This window comes from Pangasianodon hypophthalmus, chromosome 8, assembly GCF_027358585.1.
Source record: "Pangasianodon hypophthalmus isolate fPanHyp1 chromosome 8, fPanHyp1.pri, whole genome shotgun sequence".
Taxonomy (NCBI): Eukaryota; Metazoa; Chordata; class Actinopteri; order Siluriformes; family Pangasiidae; genus Pangasianodon; species Pangasianodon hypophthalmus.
Window position 1 is genome coordinate 12,346,687 of NC_069717.1, and position 17,105 is coordinate 12,363,791.

Below are 17,105 nucleotides of genomic sequence, written 5' to 3' on the forward strand. Positions count from 1 at the left end.
GTGAAACCATTCCACATTTCTTTAACCTGAAAGTATTTATCCAGTGTTGAAATGATAAATTGTTCATTGTAGATACAGATGTGTAAACACAGCTATTGAAGTTCCCCTTTAATTTATGGATAATAGGCCTATAACATTTGGGTGAACATAATCATCTTGATTCCAGTTTTAGCAATTCCATTACCTTACTGTATTCCTGTAGCTTCGGAGGACAAACTGTTAATTGGACCAGTTGAGCAATTAAATACAAAAGGCATTCCACACCTCTAAATAAGATGAAACCTCACTGTTATGAAGAATAATACAATATATGCTCTACACTATGACAAATATCTGGATCTGTAAATGGTGGTGGAGGTGGTTAAATGTCAGAGCTGCAGTTGTATTACTACACCAATGGTCACATGTAGAGTTCAGTGCCAGTACATCTGTATGATGATATGTAGCTATATATAGTGCATTCAGACCCCATCATTCTTTTCACATTTTATGTTGCAGTCTTATGCTAAAATGCTTCAAATTATTTTTTTTCCATCAATCTACACTCCATACCCCATAATGACAAAGTAAAAACAGATTTTGATAACTTTGCAAATATATTACAAAAGCAAAAACTTTTTTACTTTTTTAAACCAGTTTTTACTTTTTTAATAAATTTGCAGAATTATCATAAATCTGGTTTTTGTTTTGCCATTATGGGGCATGGAGTGTAGATTGATGTGAACATAAAATAATTTGAAGCATTTTAGCATAAGGCTGCAACATAACAAATATGTGAAAAAAATGAAGTGGTATGAATACTTTCTGTACTTTGAACTGTACATACTTGGTGTTCTCTGTAAGTAACTGATGAACAGGTTATTTGCTGAGGTTATTTCCATTGCCTTTTTGTACAGCAAAATGCCTTTCAGCTACTGCAGCCATGTGGCTAACCCATGGCACTGCAACCATATAGTATGGGCCTGCTTCTCTGCAAACAGTACTGGGGCATTACACATCAGTGAAAGAAACACTAATGAAATGAAGGAAACACTTGTGCTAGTTAACATGTCGTAATAACTCAAGAAGGCCTTGGAAGTCTCCTGACTTGAGCACAATTGAAAATGTATGGAAGATTTTGAAATTGCAGGACCCTTGTAATCTTGGGGAATTGAAAACCATTTGCCAATAGAAACGGCAAAAATGTATCCATAATGTTGCATAAACCTAATTACTTCTTACTGTGGATGCCTCAAAGCTGCAACTGCCAACAACAGCTTTGCAACAAAGGACTAATATTGGTAAATTCTGGTGTCTGAACGCTTTTTTCTCCATTAATTTCATTTTATAAACATCATTGTACTTACTTTTTGTTCATATTTATAAGTACAAACTCAAAACACATTACATGTGTGAATTTAAAGTAGATGTATGCACTGGAAGTATATTAAATAAGCTGCTTTGTGACAATATCTGTTGTTAAATACACAAATAAATTTGAATTGAATTTGTCCCTTCTGAAAGTTTTGGAACACTTTTTGCTGTACACTGATGACATTTGGGTTTGAGATCAAAAGATGAATATGAGAGATTAGATCATAATTTCAGCTTTCAGGTCCTTATATTTACATCTGGATGTGTTAAACACCTTAGAACATGGCACCTTTTGTTTGAACCCACACATAAGGTAATGAAAAATATTGGAATATGTGACTGAAAGGTGCTTCTTGTTCTTGTTTCAGAGAGGACTGTAATATCACTATTTGTATTTGTCTGAGATATCATACACATCACCAATTTTCATACTTCTCATAAGTATCTGAGGTAAAAAGTGATTTGTTGGAAACTTCACTGCTAAGAACAGACTATATTCAGTGTTACAAATGTTTTGATTTTTTTAGACAACTAAATGTATTACATTTGATTTTATAGTATTTTAGGACATCAAATAACTATTTATTAAATAATTTATTAACAGCAACATTTTATGACAACATCAGAAATGTCAAGCTGCACCAGGAAGCACTGAATAATCAGGAAATGTATCTAGTTGTAAAAGAATATGCAAGCACTATATCAGTAGATTGAGGCCAGTTACTCAAAATCCTGCAAAATATGCCATATAAGCAAAGCACAACACACAACAGTTATCAGATATGCATGAGTCCTTTTGTAATCCAAAGCAAATAAGTTGTAATGTGTATCAGCCAAGTTTCTGTACATCAGCAACAACTCTGAGATCTTGTGATGATGGAGCATGCATCCAGACACTTTATAGCACCATCTTGTGCACGGCTACTGTGATGGTCCCGTGTGTCCTCACCAGCACATTCCTGCAAAAACAGACGCACAAGTTACAATGGCACAAAGTGTTATTGTAGCAATGATTGCGTTATCAAAGTCAATTCAGCAAGCAATGTAATCTTATGAACTATTACCATAAAGAAGAAGAATCGATAAGATCATGAAGTGCTACTCAAAGATTACATTAATATTAATGTCTTCTGTGGTTTAAGAATGTCAGCAACTCTCATCTAGTTACTCCAGAGAGAACACACACATTAATACTGAGTAACCAGATGAGATCTGCATATTTAATTAAAGTCTGGTTAGTTTATACAGCATGGGCCAGTGTCTTCATATCCAAGTCTGTTACTGCACTTTGAGGCGGACCATTATGAAAACTCTATGGTATGATTGAACCCAATATTTTGTTAACACATAGGTACATATAATGCAGGTATGTAGGTACATCTGCCTATGTTTTCAAAGACAGTCACCTAAATGTATACTGTTTTATTATATAAAAATCATTCATGGCTGATGACTTCAGCGCCAGGTTATGTTAGCATCATGGTTACAGAAGTAGGCACAAATGCAGGTTTATGTTTATCTATACTAACAAAAATAAATATAATAATAAAAAAGGGACTAAAATATATTATTTAGCAAAGAATATATAATTAATATTATATATAATATTATATATAATATAAATATATAATTATTTAGTAAGGTTTTTTTTTAACCACAGGAAAGCTTTCCTTTTGCACTTTGGAGTTTCTAGATAACATGACTTGGTGCACTTTTCACCTTTAAAAAAAAAAAAAAAAAAAAAAAAAAAGAAGAATGGTGAGGGAATGACTGTTTATAGCAGTTGTAACATACACTATCAAGGCCAGAAGTTCATGGACACCTGACCATTACACCCTTATGTGGGTCCTCCCCAAACTGTTGCCAAAGTATGAAGTACACAATTGTCTAGAATGTCTCTGTATGCTGTAGCATAAAAATTCCCCTTTACTGGAACTAAGGAGCCCAAACATGTTCCAGCATGACACTGCCCCTGTGCACAAAGCGATGTCCATGAAGACATGGTTTAACAAGGCTGATGTGGAAGAACTTGAATGGCCTGCACAGAGCCCTAACCTCAACCCCACTCAACACCTTCGGGATGAGCTGGAACACCGACTGTCCACCAGGCGTCCTCACTCAGCACTGGTTGCCGACTTCACTAATGCTCTTGTGGCTGAGGGGGCAGAAATCCCCACAACCACACTCCAAAATCTATTGGAAAGCCTTCCCAGAAGGGTGGATGTTATAATAACAGCAAAGGGGAACTAATGAACTGTTCAGCATGCAGATATTGGTGTATATGGGTGTGATCACTTATGGATTTGGCAACAGTGTAAGTGATAACGAACTAACTTGTTTCATGGACGTTCAATCATTCCAACATTAAATGTTAAATTAAATAAGTGGATAAAGTATGAAATATTTTCTTAGTAAGTAAAAAATGTTTGCCAAATTGCTGTAGTGTAAGAGCACTAAAACATGCCATGTTGAGCTTTATAATCAAGAGAATTTGCTTTTCTGCCTTATAACGTGTTTAAGATTTGTCACACCATAATTTATAATCATGTGCTGTCTCACTGTCTCCTGATATGGGTATCCATGGGTAAGTTATTGTTAGAAAAGAGCGCAACAAAAGAGTCAGGAGCTTTTTACTTTCATGCAGGTGTAAACAAGGGGTCAAATATGTAGCTGATGGGACAAAGAAAGACCACATTTATCAACATACACCATTCATTCAATCATTCAGTCAAAAGAGCATTTGTGATGTCAGCACTGATGCTGAAGGTGAAGACCTGGCTCACAATCGACGCTCTAATTACTCATGTTCGGTGGGGTTGAGGTCAGGGCTCTGTGCAGGCCACTGGGGTACCTAATGCACAGCTCTTGTGCTGATGTTGCTTCCAGAGGCAGTTTGGAACTCTGTGCATCACTCGCTAACAGAGGATAGGTGAGTTTTATGCCCACTCTGTGAGTGTTTATGGTCTAACACGAACAGTTGAACAATGCAGATCTAGCAGGGCACAAATATCACAAACTGACCCATGGCAAAGATGGCATCCTATGACAGTACCATCTTCAGTACGACCCATTCTACTGCCAGTGTTTATCTACGGAGATGCCATGGCTATGTGCTTGATTTTATGCACCTGTTAGCAATGGCCGTAACTGAAACACCAGAACTCAATTATTAGGAGGGGTGTCCACATACTTTTGGCCATACAGAGTGTGTGTGTGTGTGTTTATGTGTATGCATAATTAGCATCTTACCCTGAATCGGATTCGAGACACACAGTAGGAGTGTCTGTTGGATCTTTAGTTAGAGAGGCAGCCTGTTTAGCCAGAACAGACACAACTCCACCATGCTCATCAGAAAGGGAGCCACGGCCTGCAGAAACACAGAGCACCAAGTCAAACTCCTGTCACACTCCTGTAAACTATACATTGTACAATGCAGCTTAACAGTGATTCTACCAGAAACAAACTCTGGTTTTGGATATATATATGTATTATTTGAAACATTCCATGATGCTACTTTTGTTTTGTACAATAGTTAAAAAAGAAAAAGACACTCCTGTGAAAACTCTGTCAACAAAATGGAGTAATTGCCATAACATATTGTGAGGGAAATTAAATCTGAGTTATAACAGCCTATTTTTCTGGTTTCCTCACTCACTGTGTTGCACCAAATAAAACTCTGACCCCAGATCCGCGTTTGAATATTTTATTACAGAGGTATTAAATGTAGCAGAGAGAGAAAGACAACTTTACTATACTTACCTATTAGCTATAAACAGTCGTTCCCTCACTAGCATCTTTTTTTTTTTTTTGTTAATACAAAAATTACCACCACTGAAAAGTTCAGGATCTGTAATACCTTGTCATTCCCAAGAATCGGTGCAACTCACACCTTGTGCGTGGGAAAGGCTACTCCAGGACAGCTTGGATTTGTCATTTGGAGTCCGCACCTTCCTATGACCCATGTCCTTCCCTAAATACTGAATAGCGGCTTTACCAAATTCACATTTTGCAAGCTCAGGCAGTGGTAGCTCAGTGGTTATGATGTTGGATTACTGCTCAGAAGGTCATAAGTTCAAATCCCAGCAGTGCTCAGTCCATCTGTAGAGACTGAATGTTTTCAGCCCAAGTAGAAGTGTATACTGCCACATCATCCACATATGCAGCACTAGGTACAGACTGGAGCACATAACTCATAAGCTGCTGAAATGTTGGCCATCACAGAATATTGACTGAGTGAATCAGGAGTCACAAAGGCAGAAATGTCAAAGGCATTTGAACACTTCAAATGCCACAAAACACTTTGTACTCTGAGTGTACAAATTTGTACTCGGAGTTTACATGTTACACTTTGTACTCTGAGTGTACAAAGTGTGTCCTCTCTCCTTGAAGACTTACTGACCTCTACAATGCGCTGACATCCAAGACTCTTTCCATTAATGTTAAACAAATGATGTTTAATGTTAAATAATCATCTCTTTACAAAAAAACATCACCATATCAACGATAATACATTTTTCTTTGTTAAATGATAGCACTTTAAAAAAAATGTTTATAAGTAAGCTAAGACTGTGGAGCATCTGACATACAAATTCCTCACAATGAGTTGTTACTATAGAAACAGTTGATACGTTTTCATGCACATCAAATTCTGTTTAAGGTCTATATTTGGGTTGCAGCCATATTCCGAATACGATGTTTATATGCGTACAGGCATCAGAATATTCCTGTATATTTGGTTGTTATAAGTATGCCTGAGTTGCCATTCCTAAATACCTAGCCTACAGCTAAGCATCTGTTAGAACCCACAATTCCTTGCAGTCTGAACACTCACATATATCTCCTTTCAGTGGATTTTCTGAATAAGGTGTTTACAAGCAACAAATGTCCGATTATATTCCAGGGGTGGGAATAGGAATTTGGATAATCCGAATATTGTTTTAATCTGACAATCAGATTGCGGTGTTTACATGACTCAGTACTAATCAGAATATTGCCAAATTCTGATTAATATCGGAATATTGATGTGCATGTAAACGCAGCAGTGACATATTAGAAGGAGTGCATTAAAATAGACCTGTGATTTGAATTATAGCCAGCACTGCTGTTATAGAAATTTTATGAACACCTTTCAACAGAGCTGTGGTATGGCAGGTTAAGCTTTTTTCACGTGTTCACGAATATTTTTGAATGCCCTAATTATGCAAATGTGGCTTTCGTAGAGATAAAATATTCTCTGATTGCCTTTATAGTTAGGTCTGAACTTCTGAGTGCTACCTAGACTGGAATATCATTTAAACCATGAAAAACAAAAACATAACAGATTCAATAAACACCTCGATTTTGCTTTTATTCGTTCATTATTAATTAATCCAAAGCAGTGGAATGTCCTGCAGGGTCTAGCCTGGGGTCTGGACTAAGATTACAGTTAAAGGCAACAGATGAAGTGCTGAAATTAAGAGTTTTGTTGCAGCTGAACACATGCTGGTCATATGGAATAAACTGCAGTGCATTATTTCCCAGTGTATGTGCCAGAGGAGTGGGCAGTTTAGACTGGATTCTGAATTAGCAGTAATGTTTATTCATCTGATATTTTGTGATATTTGTGATGAATACTTACATCCAAGATTATGACCTTGGGCGTCTGTACACAAAACTCCAACAATCCCAGGATTTTTCATTCTAGCACAAGACAATGATTTTTAGTATTATTATTCATTTTTAAAGATACATTCTCCATAAACAAAACAAACCACAGCAACTTCATTACTACACTAAGCGTAAAGAAAATAACATCAGACAGAATAATATAAGTAACAGAAATGCACGCTTACGTATCGTCGAGGTGTTGCTCCAGTGCAGCCTCCATGAAAACAAGTACAATAAATTTTATTTAAAGTGAAATGTAATGAAAGTCACGTAAATAAGCTAAAGGCTATATGCTCTTCAAAACACTTCCGGGAAAAAAATCACCTGATTTTGAATCACGTGATTTCTTTAAGGCGGCATCAGAGAAGCGCCCTCTAGCACAATTATGACGTAATTACACTGACTTTAGAGTTTTTTCCACAACGGTTGTGCTCGGGTGTTCAAATAGAGCTATGAAGGCTATTTTGAGAGACTTCTGTCATCTAAACTTCCTTAGAAGTGTCACATATTCGAATAGAGCTAAGAGTTGGTCATAAATACTTAATAAATACTGCACATTATAGTGTAATTGGCCTATAATTATCCATTCTTTGCAGGGACACCAAACAGACAGGAGACGGGGACCTCTGGGCTTGAACTATTGCTGGGGCCCTATACCTACACCATGACATGAATCAATAACTGCTCATAAACCATAAAACATAAACATAAAAACATAAAAAAAAAAAACCCTAGTAACTAATATAAAACAAAACAGTAAGTAGTCTCTAAGCAGAGAGAAAGATAGGGAGAGAGGGAATATCAACCCTTCTGAGCTAAAGTTTTTTAATTAAGTTATAATTAATGGCCATCACAAGGTGTATGTGTGTGTCTCTGTGTGTGTGTGTTTGTGTGTGTATGGATGAAGTAACCATGACACAAAACAAAGTGTAAAAGTTTCCAAAGTAAGTGAGTTATCATATATTCTAGAGAAGGTGCACAATATTGCACAGCTTGCTTTGGAGCCATATAGGTGACTGTTCAGAACATATTAAGACATTTTCAGAAAATCACAAAAATAAAAAGATTTAACATGTCCAAACTAAGAGGCGTAGTGTAATCTAGAAAAGGTGCATAATGTTGTCCAACATCAGCAACCTTGCAGAAAGTCATAATGTCAATTGGTAATATCAAAAAGCCCACAAGACTGTTTGCATGAGATTGTAAACCCTTCCGTTGTCAAAACTTAAACCAATAAACAAAACCAAACATGACTGACATTCCACTAAGCAATCAAAGCACCATTATTTAAAAGAAGTTATGAATTTGGACAAACCAGTGACAGTATTTCTTTCAAATGATTCCAATTGCTGGAGTGAAAACTTAAATATTTATTCATTGGTTTTGATTAATTTGGGTGCCCCCTTTCACCCAGGCCCTGGGCTACAGCTCAGGATAGCCCCTGCATAATTCCAGCCATGCCAACAGAACGGCCGGCAGATCTGGCAGATGCTTTTATCCAAAGGGACCTATAGTTGAGCAGATTGAGTAGATGAAGGCTAAGAGCCTTGCTCAAGGGCCCAACAGTGACAGTACTCATAATCGAACTCAAAACCTTTGAATATGTTGGCCAGAGCCCCAATCGCTGAGCCACTACTATTTAAAAACACTAAACTCACTTTTATTCGCTATTGTCAGTGTGATCACTGGGGAAATGGTGACTGAATGTGGATAGTCTATCAGATGACACCTGGTCACTGACTATAGCACTATGAAAAGATCAGTTCTTCTCGACATGCACTCTTAAAAGGGTATATATTCTTATCAGAAATCTGTGCTGCTTTTTTCTGCTCAGTAACAAAGCCATGACAAAGCCATAGGCAAACTCCTTTGTGTTTGTGTTTTATGAATGGATCCTGTTAGGGACACAGCAGCTCTCAAAAGACAGAAATGTCTTCCATTTTTGACAGCCTGCAGCAGCTCCTTATCAAACCACTTTCTGCATTTTTTTTTTTTTTATATGAAAGAGATCACAGTTTTGGGTTCGTTTTACTTTTTGCCTCATATATCTTTCTAGTATTTTCACAATGATTTCTGCTTGACAACAATCAAACATATTTAATATAGAGCAAAGTTTTATACTCTACAGCCAGTCAGTGAGGATGTCAAACTTTTATTTTACATTTCCTTCCTTTTCTCGCAAATTAACAGCAAGACGTTTGAGATCTTGGTATATTTTAATAAGCAACTAACTTTTATGTCACTTCACAAGAAAAATACTGTCTACATAAATCGAAGAAGAACAATATGTTATAGCATACAAGAAAAAAATAATAAAAAAGTAAAATAAAACCCACTTGAGTTATAAACATATTAGTGTGTGTGTAGTGAAACATCCAACTATCAGGGTTTTGTATAGTGTTCTGCCCTATTTACCACATGAAGCCCTCAAATTAGTTTAACTGGAATATTTTTTCTGAATTTATATTATAGCACAGATTCATGAGTGGTGCAACAGAGAAGTATCACCTGGTCATTGGGAAATTGCAAGTTTGAATCTCGACTTTGCCACAATCATCCATGGCTGTGCGTCCAAGACAGCATAAGTTGCTATGATCTCTGGGTGAGTTTGTATTGGTGTATGTGGACTTCATCTCCACCAAGCTCAGCTTGAAAAGCTACAGTGGCCTCAAGCCAGAAGCAGTGGTAGTAAGTAGTTGATAAATAAGCATGAAGGAAGCAGTTACTGATGGAATAACACTCTTTTATTACTTATAAATATAATAAATGTCGCCAAGAAGAGAGTTTATAACAAAGAACAAAGAAGTGTGTGAGAAAGACAAACAAAGGTGCTCAGTGATTGGTCATTGGGAACAAAGGTAATCAGTGATAGGTCATTGGGAAAGATAGTGATCAGTGATTGGTCATTGGGAAACAATGGTGATCAGTGAATGGTTGTTGGGAAAAATTGGTGATCAGTGATTGGCTGTTGGGAAACAATGGTGATCAGTGATTGGTTGTTGGGAACATTGGCTCAAGCAAGTGTAATTCATTCAGGCTTTACACACTGCTGGTGAGTCAAGTAGACCTGCTCCCTCGTACAACTCATTTACCCAGCAGCTGTGATATGAGCTGGAAAGCATCGAGTGCAGTACAGCTGCTAACATCTGATCAAAAAAGTAGTTGGTAATACTGGCTTCAAGTGTCTCAGAGAACCCATGCTAGCTCTCATCCTCCCTGGTTGGTATCTATCATGAGATATGAGAGAGTTAACTAGTGTGTGGGAACTGGCAATTCCTTAAAAAGTCAATTAATTAATATTAATAGGTTAATAATAAAGGATCATTATAAGTATATAAATATATGTATATAATAATTACAGTTAGTGTCTGTTTTTTGGGGCCCTGCTCACAGAACAGAATAGACTTTAATCAGTTTAGTGCTTTTCACAACTGACACAGTGGGTGTACTAAGGGCAGCAATGTCAAGGAAAACCATGCTAGGATGGGGCAGGTACCATGACTCTACAGGGCAAGCCATCCTCCTCTGCTATTGAAAATAAAGTTATAAGAATCATGGTTTATATGGGAGTTAATGGTTAACAGTAAGTGTCAGTATCCTTAGCAGCTTTTTCTTAAAGCGGCGTTTCCTGTTAAGAATTGAGACATTGGCGGCTGTCTACACATTTAAAACACATTTAATAATTGTTGATGTTCTGAATACAATGGAAACATAATATTTTCCCAATGTCCCAATGTAGCTTTTTTTTGCTATATTGTTGTGTGTCACAGGCAATAGTCTAGCATTACCAGTTTTGTGGGGTAGGCCTGGAGTTGGGATGTTGGAAGGAAGTATATAAGGGCATATTTCTGCTAAAATTTTCGGGCTGTTGCAAAGAATAAAGGGCTGCTGCAAAGAATAAAGTCTATTGGCCTCAACACCTCTGCTCTCCGGAGTGATCTTTGCACCTTTGGTTAATCTTCGTTAATTGCTACAATAGTTTCTATTACTCATATTGGAACTGTACTTTGGTTTACAGCTAAAGAGCCAACTCAGTGTCTCTCCCCGTTTTGATTTCTGCTCTGTTCTGCAGGATAAGGGGCCAGACTGCTGTGCTGACCAGGCAAAATGGTGCAATGTAATTATGTGGCCAGTAGATCAGAGGCATACATCTTCCTAACTGCAGCTCAGTGATGCCATGCTGACTAACCTATGGCACTTTCAGGCTCCTACTGGCCCTAAATCAGTATCTAACAGACGCACACAACCTTCAGGGCTGTCATACCTCACGCATATCGGTCTCATAGTGGATAGGCCGAATTTATACAGCTCTAATTCAAAACGGCAGGGAGATGGAAATGCAGCCATCATGAACAACAGCATTCCGCTCCACCCCTGGAGCATTTTAAGTTGCTTTACCATTTTAAGTTGGCATTGTTAGATTCCGAATTTATCTGTGTTGTTTTGAAGAAGAATAATTAAGAGATTAGATGTTATCTGACTAGTGTAGCCTCACAGATTTTGATTGCTACAATTCACCATGTGGTGAAGGAGTTTCCTCACCATCTGGGGTGAATCTAACATTGAACATCTAACATTGAATCCTCCAGCTGGATCTGTACACAATATAATCTCTTGCCATGCTGTGTAAATTGCTGTACATTTACAGTATTTATTTTACAGCAAAATACTGTTTTATTATTTTACAGAATTGAACTGTAAATGATCGGGCAAATAGAGCAGTGCATAATTAACATTTTTTTTTTGGGCAGGAGAGAGATTCTCTTTGTGTCGACATCTGAAAATTAGTGGATTGTTTTTGTGCCCTTTATTTTAGCCACTATTTTAGGTAAAGATAAACCCTCTTCGAGTTTAAGTTTAGATTCAGTTTAGTAAAGCACTGAAATTCATCTTGTAATGTGAGTGAATTCAACAATAGATGAGGCTGAATCAGTGCAAGTTAGTTGAGGGAAGTGGTGTCTCGTGTTTAAGCCTTTGTGCTTTATGATTGGGTCCTTGAGCAAGACCCTTAACCTTCAACTGCTCAGTTGTATCCTGCCACAATTGTATGTCCTTTTGGATAAAAATCATCAAGCAAACGTAGTGGATATTGTATTTCAAATTTATAGCATATTACTGGCTGTTACATATAATGATGTACTGTAAAAAAACAGTAATTACCTGTAAACATATTGCAGTAGTTTATTGTAATGTTTCACAATATTTTGCAGTTAGTTACTGTAAATTCTACAGTATTTTTTGTTTAGCGTGCGTTGGACCAATCAGCAGAAATAGAGCAATGGTGAGTATGACTTCATTGTTTCTGTCTCTCCGACAGCTGACGTAGTATTGCAAATAAACAATGTCTTCTGTTAAGCATTGTGCTGTTAGACTTTACAGTAAAGTTCACGGAAAATCATATAGCATGGTGAAAGATGACCTGAACCAGTTCAGCGTCAGAATTCAAAGTGCACAGTCCAACCTAAGCACAACCCCTCCAAATGGCTCATGAGCCATAATTGGCTGAAAAATAGATTGAAACATTAACCATGGCAGCTGCTACACTTCAAGGCAATGAACCCTGTAGGTGAATATAACACTGATTTAAAAAGATGATGCACAGACAGGGATTTTTCATGGATAGTCTGAATTTAATTCTATTTGACTATACAGAAAGCATATAAGTCCAAGCTGAAAAAGTGCCAGTGGTTAAGAAAGTGTCTGGACATAAGTGATTATACATGTCAGACAGACCTAACCATCTTACCCTGATGGAAATTATTCGATGTGCAAAATTTAGAATGTCAGTGAATGACAAAATGAATCACATCACTGTGTCACTGTAGGCTAACATTTCCCAAAAGCAATGACAAGTGATTAATTTGTTGTGATCTACCTGCAAGCTGAATCCTTTCATGGAAACGGAAATAAAAGTTACTCTGGTGCACTCCATTTGATGACTCATCTTCAACGATTTTATATGATCTACAAGGATATGTTTACTCAAAACCTAATCACATATACACACCAACAAGCATGACCCAAATAATAAGCTCATGGTGGTCTCTTAGACATGTGTAATGCATACAAACGTGTACAAAATGTGTATACAAAATGTGTAATGCATGCAGATCATACAAACATAAGACAGTAAATTCATTAATCTGTGGCAGCTGCATCTGGGTATTGTATGTAGAGCAATTGTTTTTACATGAAAAGTTGCCAATCGAGAGAAAAAAATAATCCCGAAATGTTTCTTTATTTCAAAATTACACACAATTAATCAGCTCTTAATATACCAGTTAACACAGATAATTCTACGACTTCATGGTTAATATTGCTGATGTCAGGAAAAAACAAAAAAGTACAAGTACTGCAAAAAAAATGATTTATTATATCAAAGGATCATTTACCACTAAATGACATCTCCATCAACCTGTCCGGCGTCATATAGAGCAAGATGACGAGGATCCTACGGAGGTAGGGGAGGGGGCTGAACCGGGGTGAAGGGAGATAAAGAGAGAGAAAACACTGAATCTCTTTGTAGAACTTATTGGAGCACCTATGAGCTAAGAAGCTGGAAAGAAGAGCAAAAGGAAAGTAGGCAAAGAAAGCACGGCTAAGGCAGGACCCCCAGCATCTCCGAACTAAGACGAATCTTAGGACGAAACCGTGTTTGAGTTCAGGGAGGAGTAGATAGAACTGTAAGGGTGTAAGAGCACTGAAGTGTCTGCTATAAAGCTCTGCTGTTGCTGCTATGAGCCTGCTCATCTTATTCTCAGTACTCCTTGCGTCTCTGAGTGGCGGCAGATGTGCTGTGATCACTGGGGTAAGACCAACTAGCTTTTTATCTACTGATTAAGAATAAGTAAAGCTCATTACAATATACAGTATTAGTACCTTTAAGAAAACAAATTCTAGATTTAATCTGGCCATTACTTGAATTTAATTGATGTGATTCTTAAGCACATTCAGGGAATTATAGTGAAACCCTGAAACACCTGAAAATTTGCATTAAAATAGAATTTTAGTTAGAGAATTAGCTTAATTTCATTAAATGGGTTGACTGAAATACACTTACCCCTAATAAAACACTTATTAAAATCTGTATTTGAAAGGTACAGTATTAATAACTTTAAAAGAACCAATGATTTGATTTATTCATTAGTTGAATTTAAATGACGCAATTCTGAACAAATTCAGGGAATTCCTAAAAAAAAAAAAAAGAATATCTGCATTAAAATTGATTTGACTTTTAGAATTTAGTATGATATCTCATAAAAGACTAAAATACACATAATCCTAATATAAAGACCTAATATGAATACCTGATTTCATCTTGAGTCAAATGATTGGCTAGAAAACACACAGATTGTTTTTTATTGCATGCTGTAAATACATGACGGAACCAATTTTGGATCCTTGCGGTTAATTGTGCTGTACTGGATAAGCTGCACAACCATTAGCCTTATAACCAATAATCAAATGTTAGTAAAGAGTCATTGACTCTTTAGTAACAGTAAAGAAAAAACACTAATATGACAGTATTAAGTATATAATAGTTGTGCATGGTTGTGAATATGAACATATGCTTGTTGTGTGTGTATGTCTGTGCGTGTGGCAGGCATGTGACAGGGATATCCAGTGTGGCGTAGGGATGTGCTGTGCGGTCAGTCTGTGGTTGAGGGGCCTACGGATGTGCACGCCACAGGGGTTTGAGGGAGATGAGTGTCATCCGTTTAGCCACAAGGTACATATTATTTCACACTTCCTGCGCCATATTGTACATCCATATGACATGTCTCCATCTAATGGGTTGCAGTGGTGGATAGTGCCAATAATATCAAAGAATATGTTTGTGGAACCTGTCAGCATATGTCCTATAGTAAGGAAGATATAAAATACTTAAATAGGGAGCTGTGTCAGAGTAAAGGATAAAAGTAATAACATAAAAAGGTAAGATGAATATGATATGTCAAACCAAACATTCGCACTCTCAGCCATCTATTTTGTGGGTTATTGGACAGCCACATGCAGTGTTTGCTCAAAGGGCATCTGTAGTGCAGTTACTGACATAAATAGCAGATACTGATCATGTCCTGGGTGCTGTGAGAGAGATCTGTGTTATACATCACTCGCTGCATCCGCCGCATTGAGTAAGTGATGGTGTAGACATGCGGCTAAGGTGGGACTCGGAGACAAAGCGAATAAAGAAACAAAGATAAAGATCAGTGCATTGTAGTTAGATGAATCAGGGATATTTTTCACCAGTACGCACTGTTAATCTATAGGGCATTGCATTAAGACATTTTATCTAAATGAGATATATCAGTGCATATTATACAGTAGTTACATTATATATAATATTACATTAGATATAATGTAACTACTGTATAATATATATATTATACAGTAGTTACATTATATATTATATAATATTACATTATATTATATTAATTATATTCAGGCAGCTAAAAAATTACTGATGGATATTTGAATCATCAAATATCATGTTGTTACATAACAATTCATGTTTAGAACATAAAATTAATGACATCTACATATCCCTCTTCACAGGTACCGTTCCCTGGGAAGAGACAGCATCACACCTGCCCCTGTCTCCCTCATCTAGTGTGCACCGGATTTGCTGACAGCAGATACCGGTGTACCAAAGATTACAAAAGTATAGACTTTTAAAAACATATATTAGAGACAGGAACAAAACAGTGGACTGCGAGCTAGGAGAAATGAGTACTTGAAAAATTATAGGATGCAAGTGCCACGGGCCCTGTTTTTTGTTTGTCACATTCATGCATTTTGCACTATACATACACTCTTATCATTTTTCCAAAATATCAGTGGAAGCCCTTAAAAGGTTCAGAAATACAATGTCATACTTGTTTATACTGGCATATAATAAGCCATGTGCAGTGAACACAGTCAGAGTTAGCATAAAAAACAGCATCCAGAGCATATTTTCAAATAAATGTATTGCTCCATAAAAGTGTGCTCTATGTTTTTGAATGCTTGCTGAATGAAACGTGGCGTGTGATTAGAATTGATCTCCTGATATTTGACTACTCTTGTGCTTTTCTGAGTGGAAGAATTAGTTGTGGGGGTTTTTCCCAAGTGGGTTGAAAAAGTATAATACAATGAAATTAGCTGGCTATTAAAGGAAAACTAATAATAATAGCTAATAGTAATAATAATAATAATAAAAGCAGTAAATTACATCAGAAATAAATCGAGACCTTGGAATTATAAGGTTCTGTCTTCTTTTTTCTTTCAAAATGTTTGAAATATGTGATTTACATGTCACTGAATATATGTGAGGAATAATAATTAAAGATATTTTTAAAAATATGAAATTTAAAACCGTATTTTGTTTAACCTTATTGGAAAGAAATACTAAATATGAATCAGTGTCTTAAGATCATACAATTGTCAGATAGAACCTTATAATTCAAATACAACCTTTACAACACTAAAATCTGTTCATTAAATCTCACGATAAAAGGAGTATTTACTTACATTTAAATGGATTTATTTTGCAGACTATTTTAGAAGAATACGGTCCAAGCACTGTGCAGTTAAAGGAGGTGTTATAGGAAAATTCCATCAAATGACCATAAACAAGTGCAAGATAGTTGTGGGAAAACAGAGAGAGCCATAGCTAAACATGAAACATGGGTGTTATAAATGCTGGCACCTCACAGTGCCATAAATGATAGAATCAAGTCAAAGAAGGCAATAATAACAGCAATAAACAATAGCAGCATTATTAATAGAGCAATACACATATCTAGTGACAGCACACTAGGGAAAAAACACATATAAATATTTACACCCCCATAAATTCAGAGTGAGAGTCCTGATGGTGTTGCAGTATCAATGTTCAAATCCAGTGTGTCATTTTTGGGGATGTTAAAACACAAGAAATCCATTATATATTCATAGAAATGAGCAAAGGATAATTTATATTGTAATGAACTTTTCCTGTCCTTGAAGGTGAGTTCATTTTGATTAACAGCTATGGAATGTGAAGTCCCATGTGACATTGGAAAAGTCCTCCACCAGAAGGGAAGCACAGCAACAGTTGCCAGTGTATATGTTTGCAGTAGATAAAG

At 36.6% G+C, this 17,105-nt stretch overlaps 2 protein-coding genes across 2 annotated transcripts; one reads left to right on the forward strand and one right to left on the reverse strand.

Annotated features, from left to right (window-relative positions):
* Positions 1-1,932: 1,932 nt before the first annotated feature.
* lamtor5 (late endosomal/lysosomal adaptor, MAPK and MTOR activator 5) lies at positions 1,933-7,342 on the reverse strand. Its single transcript, XM_026912566.3, has 4 exons — positions 7,185-7,342; positions 6,971-7,032; positions 4,603-4,720; positions 1,933-2,312 (listed from the first exon to the last, which is right to left on the reverse strand). Exons 1-4 carry the CDS (start codon positions 7,217-7,219, stop codon positions 2,252-2,254), a joined length of 276 nt encoding a protein of 91 aa, XP_026768367.1. The 5' UTR covers positions 7,220-7,342; the 3' UTR covers positions 1,933-2,251.
* Positions 7,343-13,477: 6,135 nt separating this feature from the next.
* On the forward strand, positions 13,478-16,050 carry prok1 (prokineticin 1). The gene is made up of 3 exons (XM_026927728.3): positions 13,478-13,807; positions 14,603-14,728; positions 15,556-16,050. The coding sequence occupies exons 1-3, from the start codon at positions 13,736-13,738 to the stop codon at positions 15,673-15,675; spliced, it is 318 nt and encodes a 105-aa protein (XP_026783529.1). The 5' UTR covers positions 13,478-13,735; the 3' UTR covers positions 15,676-16,050.
* Positions 16,051-17,105: the final 1,055 nt, after the last annotated feature.